The sequence below is a fragment of the Macaca mulatta genome, chromosome 1 (genome assembly GCF_049350105.2).
Source record: "Macaca mulatta isolate MMU2019108-1 chromosome 1, T2T-MMU8v2.0, whole genome shotgun sequence".
NCBI classification, from domain to species: domain Eukaryota; kingdom Metazoa; phylum Chordata; class Mammalia; order Primates; family Cercopithecidae; genus Macaca; species Macaca mulatta.
In genome coordinates, this window is record NC_133406.1 from 185,757,762 (window position 1) to 185,771,483 (window position 13,722).

The following is a 13,722-nucleotide window of genomic DNA, read 5'->3' on the forward strand; positions in this document are numbered from 1 at the left end:
ATTCCACAGATGAGAATACTGAGGATTAGGTTATCCAAAGTAACTACCAGCCTGAGCAATATGGCAAAACCCTGTCTCTACTAAAAATACAAAAATGAGCCAGGTGGGTTGGGGCATGCCTGTAATCCCAGCTACTAGGGAGACTGAGGCAGGAAAACCACTGGAACCCAGGAAGTGGAGGTTGCAGTGAGCCAAGATCATGCCAGTGTACTCCATCCTGGGCGACAGAGTGAGACTCTGTCTCAAAAATAAAAAAAAAAAAAAGAAACCGTTTGAGACAAAGTAAATAACACAACTCAGAGAATGAGTGTATTAGTGATCTATTCATGCATAATGAACAAAACCAAAAGTTAGAGATTAAAGCAGCAAACATTTATTATATCATAGTTTCTGAAGGTCAAGGATTTGGGAGTGGCTGATCTGGGTGGTCCTGGCTCAGGGACTCTCATGCTGTGGGCTAGGGCAGCAGTCATCTGGAGGCTTGACTGGGGCTGGAAGATCTGCTTCCAACTCACATGGATGTTGACCAGAGACCTTAGCTCCTTGCCACATGGGTTCCTCCAGTGACCTCATGACAAAGCAGCTGGCTTCCCCCAGAGCAAGTGATCCAAGAGAGAGACCAAGAAGGAGTCTGCAGTGCCTTTTACGACCCCGTCATAGGCCACACCTCTCACTCCCACCATATTCTCCTTATTAGATCAGAGTCACTAATCCAGCCCATACTCAGGGGAGGGGCACTGAGCTCCACTTCTTAAAGAAAGGACTAGCAAAGAAGCTAGGGGCATATTTTAAAACCACTACAGAAGGCCAGGCGCAGTGGCTCATACTTGCAATCCCAGCACTTTGGAAGGTGGAGGTGGGCGGATCACCTGAGTTGGGGAGTTTGAGACCATCCTGACCAACATGGAGAAACCCATCTCTACTAAAAATATAAAATTAGCCAGACGTGCTGGTACATGCCTGTAATCTCAGCTACTCAGGAGGCTGAGGCAGGAGAATCACTTGAACCTGGGAAGCGGAGGTGGTGGTGAGCTGAGATCACGCCATTGCACTCCAGTCTGGGGAACAAGAGTGAAATTCCATCCCCCCGCAAAAAAAAATAAGATAAAAACAAAACTGCTACACAGAGCTAGGATTCAAAATGAGGTTTGTCTTACACATTTGTGCTGTTAAATAAACACTGACCCACACTGACATCAGGCAAAGGAAGAATCTGGAAGAATGGGTGTGTTCAACCTGCATTTGCATGCAGGAAGTGAACATTCAGACCTCTTGTGATCTGTCACCGCGCGGTAGTAGGGAAGCTGGACTGGGAAGAGGAAGAAGTCAAGCTGTGGTGCAGTCACAAGGAAGGCCTCAGCTGACAGGCAGCCCTGGGGTAAGATGGCCTTCCAGAGTTGTGTCACCTTGAGACCCGTGGGCTAGGACTTTCCACCAAATGCTGCCCCATCAACCAGTCATTGTGCAGGCTGACCTTGGATGAGGCAGCTCCCTTCTGCCAAAGGCAGTTCTCCCTGAGTGTCAGCAGTCAGCACCCCGTGCAAGTGGGGGAATGGGTGCCTCCCTGGAGCGGGCATCTGCACAGAGCACCGCAGCATCCTCTACAGTGGAAATGCAGAAGGCAAGACATTTCTAGAGGGGAGGAATAAACAATTTCAAATGCATGCCTTTTCCCTGCCTCTGCTGGGATAATTCTTCCCCCTTCCATTGGCAGCCTTTCCCCCGGGTTCCTCCCTGATGAGTAAGGCTCTGGAATGAACCAGTGTGACCAGGCCTGGGTGCTAAGCCCCTTAACAAGCTGCATTCTGGGTGATTAGTCCATTCTGGTCACACCTGTGCCAGGACTGGCTGGTGTAGTCACTTCCCTTCCCCCAGCTTGGTCAATCAGCAACACGTGGGGTCAGGGCTAGCTGCATAATTTGCAGGGCCCAGTGCAAAAAGCAGGCCAAAAGTGCTATTAAAGGTACTAAAATATAAAGCTTTTTTCTTTCTCCATGGTCTCTCTCATCATAAATATTTGCAACTTAATGCCATTCTAAGTAAATAAAAATTTAAAGTATTAGTATGAATTTTACTGTTCATTGTTTAAATATATTTATAAATATAAGAATATTTAACTCATATATATGTATTTCTTGGTTCCATTAAGAATGCTGCATAAACTCTTTTTATTTCTCTTTGTTACATTCTACTAACACTACCTTTGACTTACGGTGAGTAAGGAAGGACTGAAAGGAACCAAGCTGGGCAGCTCTGTCTTATCATTCCCTCATCATCGTTTCAGTATAAGCGATTGGCTAACACAGGGAGTTAACACCAGTAAGAAAGGATAAGATAGTGTCCTTGTGTTCATAGAAGGCCACTGCCCCAGGACTTCCCTCTGGGGCTGGGGTTCCTGGCTCAGGCTGGGCCCCTTGGATTTGCCGTGGGGCCCTATAGCCAGTGAGCAAGGGTGGCCAGAGAGCAAGGTCTGCAGTGAGATGCTCCAGAAAGACTGGCCTCAGCAAGAGGGCAGCTTAGGACCCTGGGATCACAGGTCACTAAGCAACATAGCATAAGTAATGGGTGGACAGAGCGGGAAAGGAGAAGGGCAGGGCACATGTTTAAAACTTGAGCTTTCTGAGGCTAAGACTGGAAAAGGAATGGTTTCAGCTGATATATTTGGCTAACAGTTGACTATTGTTAGGAAAAAAACACAAATGACTTTTAAACGTCAAAGTGATACTGTCTAACTCAGAAATAGAGAAGGGCAAAACAGAATGCCAGGAGTCTCATTTTTTCCCTATCAGAATGAATGACAGTGATCTAGAAGTTTGATGTCACATCGTGCTGGCAAGGGAGAAGGGAAACAGTGTTCTACATTGTCTGGGAGAGTATAAAATGGTACAAGCTCTGAAATGGTATCCATGAAAATTGCACACACCATTTAAGCCAAGATCTTCCACTTCTGGGAATTTATCTTTCTGACACATATACAAGGGCAAAGATACATATATGAAGGATATTAGTTGGCATAATCTGGAAATAATCTAAATGTCTGCCAGTATAGAAGTGACTAAATAAATTATGACACATCCGCTGTAATCGAGCAGGGGTCAATAACCTTTTTTTTTTTTTTTTTTTTTGAGACGGAGTCTCACAGGGTCACCCAGGCTGGAGTACAGTGGCGCGATCTTGGCTCATTGCAACCTCCGCCTCTCCAGTTCAAATGATTCTCCTTGCCTCAGCCTCCTGAGTAGCTGGGATTACAGGCACCTGCCACCATGCCCAGCTAATTTTTGGGGGTATTTTTAGTAGAGATGGGGTTTCGCCATCTTGGCCAGGCTAGTCTCGAACTACTGACCTCAAGTGATCCGCCCACCTTGGCCTCCCAAAGCACTGGGATTACAGGCGTGAGCCACTGTACCCGATCCAGTAAGCATTTTATACAATGGGTCAGATAGTATACAGTCTAGGTTTTTCAGACCATAAGGCCTCTCTAGTAACTGCTCCTCTGCCTTGTAGCCTGGAGGCAGCCATGGACAATTTGTAAAGGAACACACAACCAGAGGCTGGGCCAAATTTGTGGACCCCTGCAGCACACATTAGGCACCCACAACCGAAGGCAGTAGTGCTCTCTGTATTGATACACAGGATACAGTGATGAGCAGGTGTGCCAAGATGCCACCATTTGTGAGTTTGTTTTTTTTTTTGTTTGTTTGTTTTCTGTTTTTTTAAAGCTCTTCTGCTTCTCTGTGTATCAGATGTCTCCCGAAGGGTAGGCAAATCATTCATACCAATGCTTGCCATTAGGGAGGGGGAGGGGAGTTGAGGGTGGGTGGGGAGTGAGATCAGATCATTTCTAGGAGGGAAACAGGGTCAGGAATGCGCACGGAGGCTTAACCTTTGTACTACAGGGATTTCTGCTGTGGGTGTGTGTAGGTCTTCCAAAGGTAACCAAGGAAACAATAAAAGCCATGCTATTTATTGAGCTCCCGTTGCATGCCAGACATTAGCAAAGGCAGCAGGATCTAACAGAAGAAAGCAGGCAGGTCCCTGACTTCATGGGAGTGGTCTGGCGATTCCAGGGGAGTGAGGGAAAGGGTCACTCAGCCTTCAGTGCTTACACACGTGGCTGCTTTGGGGAGTCGCTGTGTCTCCTAGTCTGATGTGGACCCTTTCATGTGCTGCCCCAGCCTCTGTTTGTCCCCATTCTTCCCACACTGTCATCCAGTGGCCTGTGTCTTCCACACCTGGGGGAGTGGGCATCTTAAGGACAGAGACCGTGTCTCAGTTATCTTGGCTCCCCCAGTACCCAGCATAGAACCTGGTTCCTGACCTCAGAGGCCCCTCGGAACTGTCTAATGAATGGAGGAGCGGCCTTGGCTTCAAGGGCTCACAGAGCTGTGAGAATCGGCTAACAGTGGACACTGGGGACCCTCAGGAAGATGGCAGGACTCAAGCAGGGAGGAAGATTGTGAGCCAGGGGCCAAAGTCTTCTCTGTTGGAGGTGGGCAGAGCTGGAGGGGAGTCGGGGGCATCGCCAGGAGGCCGCAGTGCTGAGTGAGGAAGCTCCCGCCTCATGGCAGTTTGAGGCATGGAAGAGAAGAACAGCCTCTGTGCAGGAGGGTTTCCAGGGAGACTGAATTGGGGCAGCCAGGCAGGTGGTCAGGCTGTGAGCAAGGAATGCTGCAAACCAATAGGCTCCTTGTCGAACCTGAGCCAGACTGCACCCACCCCATGAGAGCTGTCTCTGGCTGTGTGCCCTTAGGGAGACTGCTTAAGTTCTCTGAGTATCACTATGCTCATTCAACAGCATTCGTTTTTCAACATTTATGGAATGCCAGCTCTATGCCGGCCAGATCTCAACAGCTAGACCAGGAATGATAGCTACCTCATCATTGCACTCCAGGCACGGTCTCATTATCCTCACAAGGCCCATTTTACAGATAAGGAAACTGAGCTCAAAGAAGTTAAGTAACTAGCTCGGGGTCATCACTGCTGGGGAATGCCAGAGCTGAGAAGCAAACCTAGATCGGACTAGTAAAGCCCTAGGTCCCATCACACCCCCTCCAAAGAGGGGAATTGGACCCAGGTATGCTTCTGTCAAGCACAGAATGGGACCTGGCCCTTGGCCCCTTGCACTTGGAGACATTCAACCCTTGTTGGTTTTTTTTCTCTCCATCCCTAATCTTTGTTTTCTAGGACATCATCCCCTTTGGCAACAACCCCATCTTCCGCTACCTCTTTGGCTGGATGGTGCCTCCCAAGATCTCCCTCCTGAAGCTGACCCAGGGTGAGACCCTGCGCAAGCTGTACGAGCAGCACCACGTGGTGCAGGACATGCTGGTGCCCATGAAGTGCCTGCAGCAGGCCCTGCACACCTTCCAAAACGACATCCACGTGAGTGGGGGAGGGCAGGGCGGGCGCAGTAGGCGTGTTCCCTTGGAATCCATGGTCTCCTCCCCTGAACCGTGTGACCGACCTTGGGCACACCTGCCCTCTGGGTGTTTTCCCAACTTTAAGATGCGGTTCTTGTCCCTATGCCTGCTGAGGCCTTGGCCCACTCAGTGATGGCCCCCCTGGGAGAGGAGTCATAGGATCTGGCATCGAGTACCCCCATGACCTGCTCTGACTGTGTCCTCCAAGGTGGCGGAGTCAGGGTGTTCTCAGCCAGGGCTGGGGGGTGGGGAGCGAATCCGAGAGCACCTGAGGGGGTGTTGAGAATGCTGCAAAGCCTTCGTTTGGGTGGGTATGAGCGCGCCAGCCATGAACCTGTCACCTGTTGGAGAAAAAGCACCAATACCCACCTCCCTGGTCTACCCAGGTCTACCCCATCTGGCTGTGTCCATTCATCCTGCCCAGCCAGCCAGGCCTGGTGCACCCCAAGGGAAATGAGGCAGAGCTCTACATCGACATTGGAGCATATGGGGAGCCGCGTGTGAAACACTTTGAAGCCAGGTCCTGCATGAGGCAGTTGGAGAAGTTTGTCCGCAGCGTCCATGGGTGAGTGGCGCAGAGTATAGTATGGTCCCTCTAGCTGACAGCCTCAGGGTACTGCTGCAGGGGAATGAGGCCAGCTCTGTGGAGAACCAGGAGCCCCAGGCCTATCAACTGGTTCCTGAGGGCCCCTGGAGCTGTGGCGGCCTCTGGGTCAGGAGGTAAGCTGTGAAAGATGGGCAGCGGGTGGGCTGGCAGGACTACTTGCCCTCTTCTCCCTGCACCCCCGCCTCCAGGGAACACGTCAAACCCTTCCAGCTGCTCCAGCCAGAAACCTGGGAGTCACCCCACTTCTCCCCACGGGACAGATGATGGGTGTGGGCTTAGCTGTGTCCAGGGGCGACTGCTCCAGATGGAAAGGCCAAAGCTAAGGAGAGATGGATTCCTGACTATGAAAGCCACGGAGAGGCCCAGGACAGAGGATTGCCCAGAAAACAGCCTGGATAAACTATTGAGTGGAACATGGACAAAGCCAGGAAAAAAGAATACCATATGATTCCTTTCGTATAACATTCCCAAAAACACACACGAATCCATACTGATAGAAAGCGCATCAGTAGTTGCCTGGGGATGGCAGAGGGCGACGGATAACTGAGGGGCCCGGGGAAAGTTTGGGGCTGCTGGTTGTAGCCACGATCTGGACTGCAGTGACTGGAGTCCTTGGTTGCATGCATGTGTCGAGCTTATCCAATTGTATACTTTATGTCCAGTTTATTGACAATCAATAACAGATGAAAGGAAAACAGCCCCACTGCTCCATTAGGGTGTGCCTGTGGCCAAGCAGAGGGGCAGAAGCCCAGCAGTCTGAGCTCTACTCCTGACTGCCTCGACTGCTAAGCTACCTAACCCCTAAGCCCCAATTCCCTACCTGCAAAAGGGGGATAAGAATACCTGCACCATCTTCTTCATCAGGTTAAGGGGGTTAAACAAGAGAAATCCTCCAAAAGCTCGTTCTGGGCTGCAGAGTGAGCAGTTGGGTTTCTCTCACACCTTGCGCTCCATGCGCCTCCCGGCGTCCTCACCCACTTCTCTGCCTCTGCAGCTTCCAGATGCTGTATGCTGACTGCTACATGAACCGGGAGGAGTTCTGGGAGATGTTTGATGGCTCCTTGTACCACAAGCTGCGAGAGAAGCTCGGTTGCCAGGACGCCTTCCCCGAGGTGTACGACAAGATCTGCAAGGCCGCCAGGCACTGAACTGGAGCCCGCCTGGAGAGACAGACACGTGTGAGTGGTCAGGCATCCTCCCTTCACTCAAGCTTGGCTGCTTTCCCAGATCCACACTTTCAGAGAGAAACCCCTCCAGAAATCCCACCCTGACAGCCCAACACCACCTTCCTCCTGGCTTCCGGGAGCAGCCCAGTGGAATGGAAAGAATGTGGGATTTGGAGTCAGACAAGCCTGATCCAGTTCCCCGTTTAGAACTCATTAGCTGTGTGACTCTGGGTGAGTCCCTTAACCCCTCTGAGCCCGGGTCTCTTCATCAGTTGAAGGGGATAGTAATAGCTACGTGCAGGTTGTTGTCATCTGAGTTGAGCACCGGTCACATTGAAGGTGCTGGGTAAGTGGTAGCTCTTGTTGCTTCCCGTTCAGCGTCACATCTGCAGTGGAGTCTGAAAAGGCTCCACATTAGGTCACCTGTGCACAGCCATGGCCGGAATGATGAAGGGGATGCCCTGGAGTTGCCCTGCCATCGCCTCTATCAGGCAGACAAGGTCCTCGCAGGAGAAGGACAGCTCTTCCCCACCCTGGGATCTCAGGAGGGCAGCCACGGGGCGGGGAGGCCCAAGATACGCCGTGCCAAAGCCAGGTCCGAGGCCAAAGTTCTCCCTGCCATCCTTGGTGCCATCCTGCCCCTTCCTCCTTAATGCCTGGGCCTGCAGACCCTCCCCAGCCACCACTGAGTCCACTTGGAGAGCCCTGTGTTCCTGGAGAAGGCATGCCCGGGTTGGATCCTGCCCTAGCCTCAGCCTGGGACACCTAGGTGGAGAGAGGGCTCTCTGCTCCGAATTGGATCCAGGGGACCTGGGCTCATTCTTCTTGGCTCACCAACCCTGCAGGCCTCATATTGTCCCAAAACCCACTTTGTCATGGTGGGAGTGGGTCCACGCTGCTCTGCAGCATGGGGGCTGGGGAGTGGACAGCATCAGGTGGGAATATGGAGTCCACTCTCATGTTTCTGTAGGATTCTCACTGTGGGGCTGGAAGAAAAGAGCATCGACTTGATTTCTCCAACCACTCATCCCTCTTTTTTTCTTTCTCCCACCACTCCCCACCCCAGCTATAGTTAATTTCAGTGCCTTACAAATCCTAAGCTCAGAGAAAAGTTCCATTTCCGTTCCAGAGGGAAGGGAACCTCCCTAGGTCCTTCCCTGGCTTGTTATAACACAAAGCTTGGTTGTTTATGCAACTCTATCTTAAGAACTGCCCAGCCTCAGCTCAAAACCCGAATCTGAGAAGGAATTGCGTCACGTAAGGGAAACTGGAATTAAGGGAGCTGAGCCAGTCATGGTTGTGGCTTGTGAGTCAGGAGACCTAGGTTTCAGCCCCCTCTACTGTCAGCGAGCTGTACAAGGTGGGCAAGTCATTGTCCTCTGAGCTGTGCAGTTTCCTCATCTGTCACATCGCTACAGACAAGACCTCCCTGGAACCCTTCTGATTGTCTTAGACACTGTGGTTGCAAAACCCACAGAAAGCCTCATTTGTGTGGAAAGTCAGAGGAAAAATAAATGATCCACTGGACACTTGGGGATTATCTGTCATTCAAGATCCTTCCTTCAACCCCAAGACCAGCTCTCATCTCATTTTCAGAAAGGCTCATACCTGGCTTGCAGGGAAGCATCCGTCTTGTCATTCCAGGTGCCAGAATCCTCTTAGAGTCACGCTTTGACTGAGGGGTGTTCACCCATCCCACCCAAGGCTTGGCATACTGCCAGTGTCTTAGCAGGGTCCTGTGAGGGCTGGGGGCATCCAGGCACTCAGAAGGCAAAGGAACTACCCTACCCATTTGGCCTCTGGAGGGGGCAGAAGAAAGAAACAAACCTCATCCTCTATTTTACAAAGCATGTGAATTTTGGCATTAGCTCTCATAGGAGACCCATGTGCTTCCTCGCTCAGTGCAAAACTGATGATTCTACTTGCTGTAGATGAATGGTTAACACGAGCTAGTTAATCAAACAGTGCCATTGTTTCGCCAGTGAAGCCTCCAACCCTAAGCGCCTGGGACTGTAGCCAGAGATGCCAGCAGCCTCTGTCGCCCTTAATCATATAACCAAAATCCAGACCTTATCCACAACCCGGGGCTTGGAAGGGTAGGTATTTTGGAATCACACCCTCAGGTTATGTTGCTCCAGTAGAATCTTGCCTGGAAAGAGGCAGTCTTCTTAGCATGGTGAGCTGAGTTCATGGCTTTTTTTTTGTAGCCAGTCCTGTCCCTGGCCATCTGTGTGATGGTTTTGGGTGGAGTTAAACCTGATGCCAGTGGGCAGTGCATGTGGAAAGTATCAGAGTAAGCCTCTCCCCTCCAGAGCCCCGAGTTTCCTGGCTGCATGAAGGTTTTCTGTAGAATCAGAATTGTAGCCAGTTTCTTTGGCCAGAAGGATGAATTGGATGTTACTGAAAGGGAGGGGTGGAGATGGGTGTGGCAGTGTATGGTGTGTGATTTTCATTTTCTTCTTTGGTCATGGGGGCCAAAGAGAAAGGCATGAGTCTCCCCTGTCAGGCTCTTACAGCCACAGGCACTGTGTCTACTATCTGGAAGACATGTCCCCGTGGTTGTGGGGCTGCTGCTTCTGTTAAAATAAAAGTGGCCTGGAAGCTGGTGTTTGTCGTTTCTTGCTTGGGGGACCAAAATGTGGAGTCAAAGCTGGGCTCGGGTGCAGGCTGTGCCATTCTCCAACTCAGTTGCCCTCACTGAATCCATGAGCCCATGGTCAAGGGCTGGAAGAACATGCAGGAACTGACAGGCTTATTTCTATCACTGTCAGAGTGTGACTGGAGTAAGTGTTGAAAGGATCCCTCTCTGTGCAGGGTGGCAAGCAGACCAGTGAGAAGGCCCCCACTGCAGTCCAAGTGAGATGATGGTGGCTCTGTTAGGGTGGAGGCCTGGCTTTGTCACTTGGTTGTGACCAATTAATTTTAGCAAGTTAATCCTGTTGAGACTATTGTCCTCATCTACAAACTGGTGGACCCACTAGCTGTCCACTAAAATGCATTCGTCCGTTCTTTGGACACATAGCTAGACTACCTTTCCCAGCCTTCCTTACAACCAGTTGTGTCCTTGTGTTAAGAGTTTTCCAGTGGAATGTAAACAGAAGTCATAAAAACCTGTATGAGGTCTCCTGGCTCCCCCCTTCCCTTCACTCAGTGCAAATGACAACCAGGCCATAGGTGGTTGGACAGTCTTATGTCAGAAGGAACCTGGATTCCTGAGTCACTGCAGGAGAAGCGCTTGTGGCCAGAAATTCAAGACCAAGCTGAGCAACATAGTGAGACCCTGTCTAAAAATTAGCTAAGTATGGTGGCAGGTATCTGTAGGCCCAGCTACTCTGGAGGCTGAGGCAGGAGGATTGCTTCAGCTCAGAAACTTGAGGCTGAAGTGAGCTATGATCATGCTACTGCACTCCAGCTGGGGTGACACAGAGCAAGACCCTGTCTCAATCAGTCAATCAATCAGTCAATCAATAAGGCATTATCTGGGCTGGTGCCTGAGAGCCCAACCCAGAGCTCCTTGGTTTGCTGAGCTTAGGCTCTAGACTGGACAATCTGTATGTTGCTGTTCCCAGTTCCAAATCTGAATCTTAGCAGCAGCTGCCTTACAAGCCTCAAGCCATGAACCTGGCATCAAGACCTATGAGAAGCAAGAGGGCCACCTGAGGGGCCTTGGCTTGGTTTACCAACCTCCTTACAGGAGGGTGTCAACAATCTGTTCACTACGTGACCTCATGGAAGCTGAAAGTAGAAGAGAACTCACATGCGTATCCTTGGAACTTCTAGTTACCCCACTGGCAGACCTGAAGTCTGATCCCCCTGGGGGAGGAGTGAGAAAGGTGTTTGTGGGAGGGGGTCAGTGGTGTGCTGGATATGGCTTGTACCAGCTTACAAGGGCTATGATGCATATCTCCTTCCACTTCCATGGACATTGGCAACCTGAAATCACCCACAGGGGGAGCATTTACACCACAGAAATTAGCAGCGCTACAAATCAGGACTTATTCTATCAATCAGTGTTCTTCAGAGAAACAGAACCAATAGGAGATACACACACACAGGCACACATCCCTTAACAACAAGGATAAGTTCTAAGAAATACATCATTAGGTGATTTCATTATTGTGTGAATATCACACAGTGTAGTTACACAAACCTAAATGGTACAGCCTACTACACACCTAGCTATATGGGATAGCTTATTGCTCCTAGGCTACAGACCTGTACAACATGGTACAGTACTGAATACTATAAGCAATTATAACACAATGGTAAGTACTTGTATATCTAAATATAGAAATGGTACAGTAAAAATATGGCATTATAATCTTATGGGTCCACCATTGTATATGCAGTCTATCATTGACCAAAATGTTATGTATCACATGACTATAGAAAGGCAGACACATGCAGAGACAGAGAAACAGACTTATAAAGTATTGGTTCATGTGATTATGGAGGCTAAGAAGTCCCAAGATCTACAGTAGGCAAGCTAGATTCCCAGGAAAGCCAATGATGTAGTTCCAGTTTGAGTCCAAAGAGCCGAGAACAAGGAGAGCTAATGGTGTAAGTTCCAGTCCAAAAGCTGGTAGGCTCAAGACCCAAGAAGAGCCCACTTTTCAGTTCAGGTCTGAAGGCAGGAAAAGCCTGATGTCCCAGCTTAAGCACTCAGGCAGGAGGAGTTTCCTCTCATTCAGTCCTTTTGTTCTGCTCGTGTCTTCAGTTGATTGGATGAGCTCGTGTCTTCAGTTGATTGGATGAGGCCCACCTGCTTTAGGAAGGGCAGCCTGCTTTGCTCAGTCTGATTCAATGTTAATCTCATCCAGAAACACCCTCACAGACATACCCAAAGTAATATTTGGTCACATGTCTGGGCACCCCATAACCCTGTGAAATTGGCACATAGAATTAACTATCATAGGAGGGCTTTGTTTTGTTTTGAGAGACAGACATTTACCAACACACCACTTAACAGAGATCTCCCATATTGAGCCCTCCAAATCCAAGCTTAGCAGGAAAGGTGGTTCCTGCGCCCTGGCTCTGGCCTCAGTACGTTCGCCTCTCAGGCTTCTGAACCTTAGGCATCTCTGTGATCATCCCCCACTCCCTTGTTAATCATTCTCATTATTGGTGAACCCCCATTCCCTGGCTAATGCTGCAGCAGGTCCAGGAAGAGGGAGTGGATCAGCTGAACCTGGGAACAGGTATAAACTGCTTCTGAGAAGGAGGAGCTCCAAGGGTCAAGTTGGAGAAGGTGAAACTGCCTTCAGGGCCAAAAGACTATGGCAGGGCCAGAGTGGGACCTGGGCTTGCTCAGGCCCAGGGCAGGCATCGAGCAGCCGACAGCGATGAGGATGGCAGGACCTGAACTTTGAACAAAGGGAGCTTCCCAGAGCTGGCCTGGCTGGTGTGCTGAGGGATGTTGTGAAAACAAGGTAAAAAGCCAAAGACAGCATGGTACAGCGTTCACAATGGTCAGAACCATCACTCTTAGGTATTGATAAGAACCTAACACAGCAAATGAAGTCCCATTCTATTAATGTTTACTAAAGCAACCACGCCATGCAACCTATGTAAACTTATTCCTCCTGTGGGTCTCAGTTTCTCCTTGTAAAGTGAGCAGCTATGCCAGCCGTGCTTCACCTTGCCAGGACATTGCAGATGACCAGCTGCCCATGCCTACTAGCCGTTCTTCAGAACCTGGTTGCAGCAGGACTGCCTATGTGTGACACCCACTCATTGTTGCGTTACCTGTGGTCCATGTTGCAAGGTGGTGCTGAAGGCATAGTAAGAACCTGGATGTTAAGTCTGGGGCATGGCTTGTAAAAGGCTATTTTTGGTCTGCTCAGGGCTTCCCACAACCTGGCAGCATCTCACACTGGAGTGGGAGAGATCACCATCCTCCTGAGCAACCAGGGAGGTGCTAGAACCTGCTGTTACTTTTTTAAGTTGTATGTGCTAGAGGGTTCAACCCAGTCACCTGCAGGACCATTTCAAGAGATGGAACTAGAATCTGGTGGTTATTAAATATTTATTCATTTCATTTTTGGCTGTGGAGCTTTTTTCCCCAAACAAAACCTTTTAGGGAAAGTCCGATATATATATAACAAACATGGAGCTACTTTGAGTCAAGCTGGGTGGGGCCAGGAGTCCAGCCCTTGTGGCCACGCCCTCATGCCCTCCTTCCCCAGGGATTGCTGGAGGCCCCAGCAGAGCCCAGTTAACAACCTGCAGAACTCCATGTCCTCTTATGGCCCTGCCCAGGCAGGAGGGCAAGGGTCACAACAAGCCAGATTTCAGCTCAACATCCAAAGGACCCTTTTACAATCATAGCTGCCCTGCACTGGGAAGGGCTGTCTTGGGGGTGTGCGAGGAGAGCCTGGACAGACAGATGGAGTTACTATCGCAGAGCAGAGCAGTGGTCACCAAATGAGGTTCCCAAGCCCTGGGTGTAACAGGATGATCCATTGGAATGCCTGAAAAAATGTGTTCGTCTTGGTTTGGGTTTCCCTAGAAGCCAACCCTAAGACAAAGA

At 50.1% G+C, this 13,722-nt stretch overlaps 1 protein-coding gene across 7 annotated transcripts in view; it reads left to right on the forward strand.

Moving 5' to 3' along the window:
- The window catches only part of DHCR24 (24-dehydrocholesterol reductase), a 36,694-nt gene extending 26,900 nt beyond the window's left edge, over positions 1 to 9,794 (forward strand). For 4 of the 7 annotated variants that reach the window (XM_015140341.3, XM_077955955.1, XM_077955959.1 and 1 more), the window contains 3 exons: positions 5,185 to 5,382; positions 5,807 to 5,985; positions 7,022 to 9,794. In XM_015140341.3, the coding sequence (XP_014995827.3) occupies positions 5,185 to 5,382; positions 5,807 to 5,985; positions 7,022 to 7,175 (531 nt within the window). In that variant the 3' untranslated portion in view covers positions 7,176 to 9,794. Of the gene's footprint in view, positions 1 to 5,184; positions 5,417 to 5,628; positions 5,986 to 7,021 lie in introns of all 7 variants that reach the window. The other 3 variants (XR_013401730.1, XR_013401733.1, XR_013401734.1) reach the window with 3 other exon arrangements.
- The last annotated feature ends 3,928 nt before the right edge of the window (positions 9,795 to 13,722 follow it).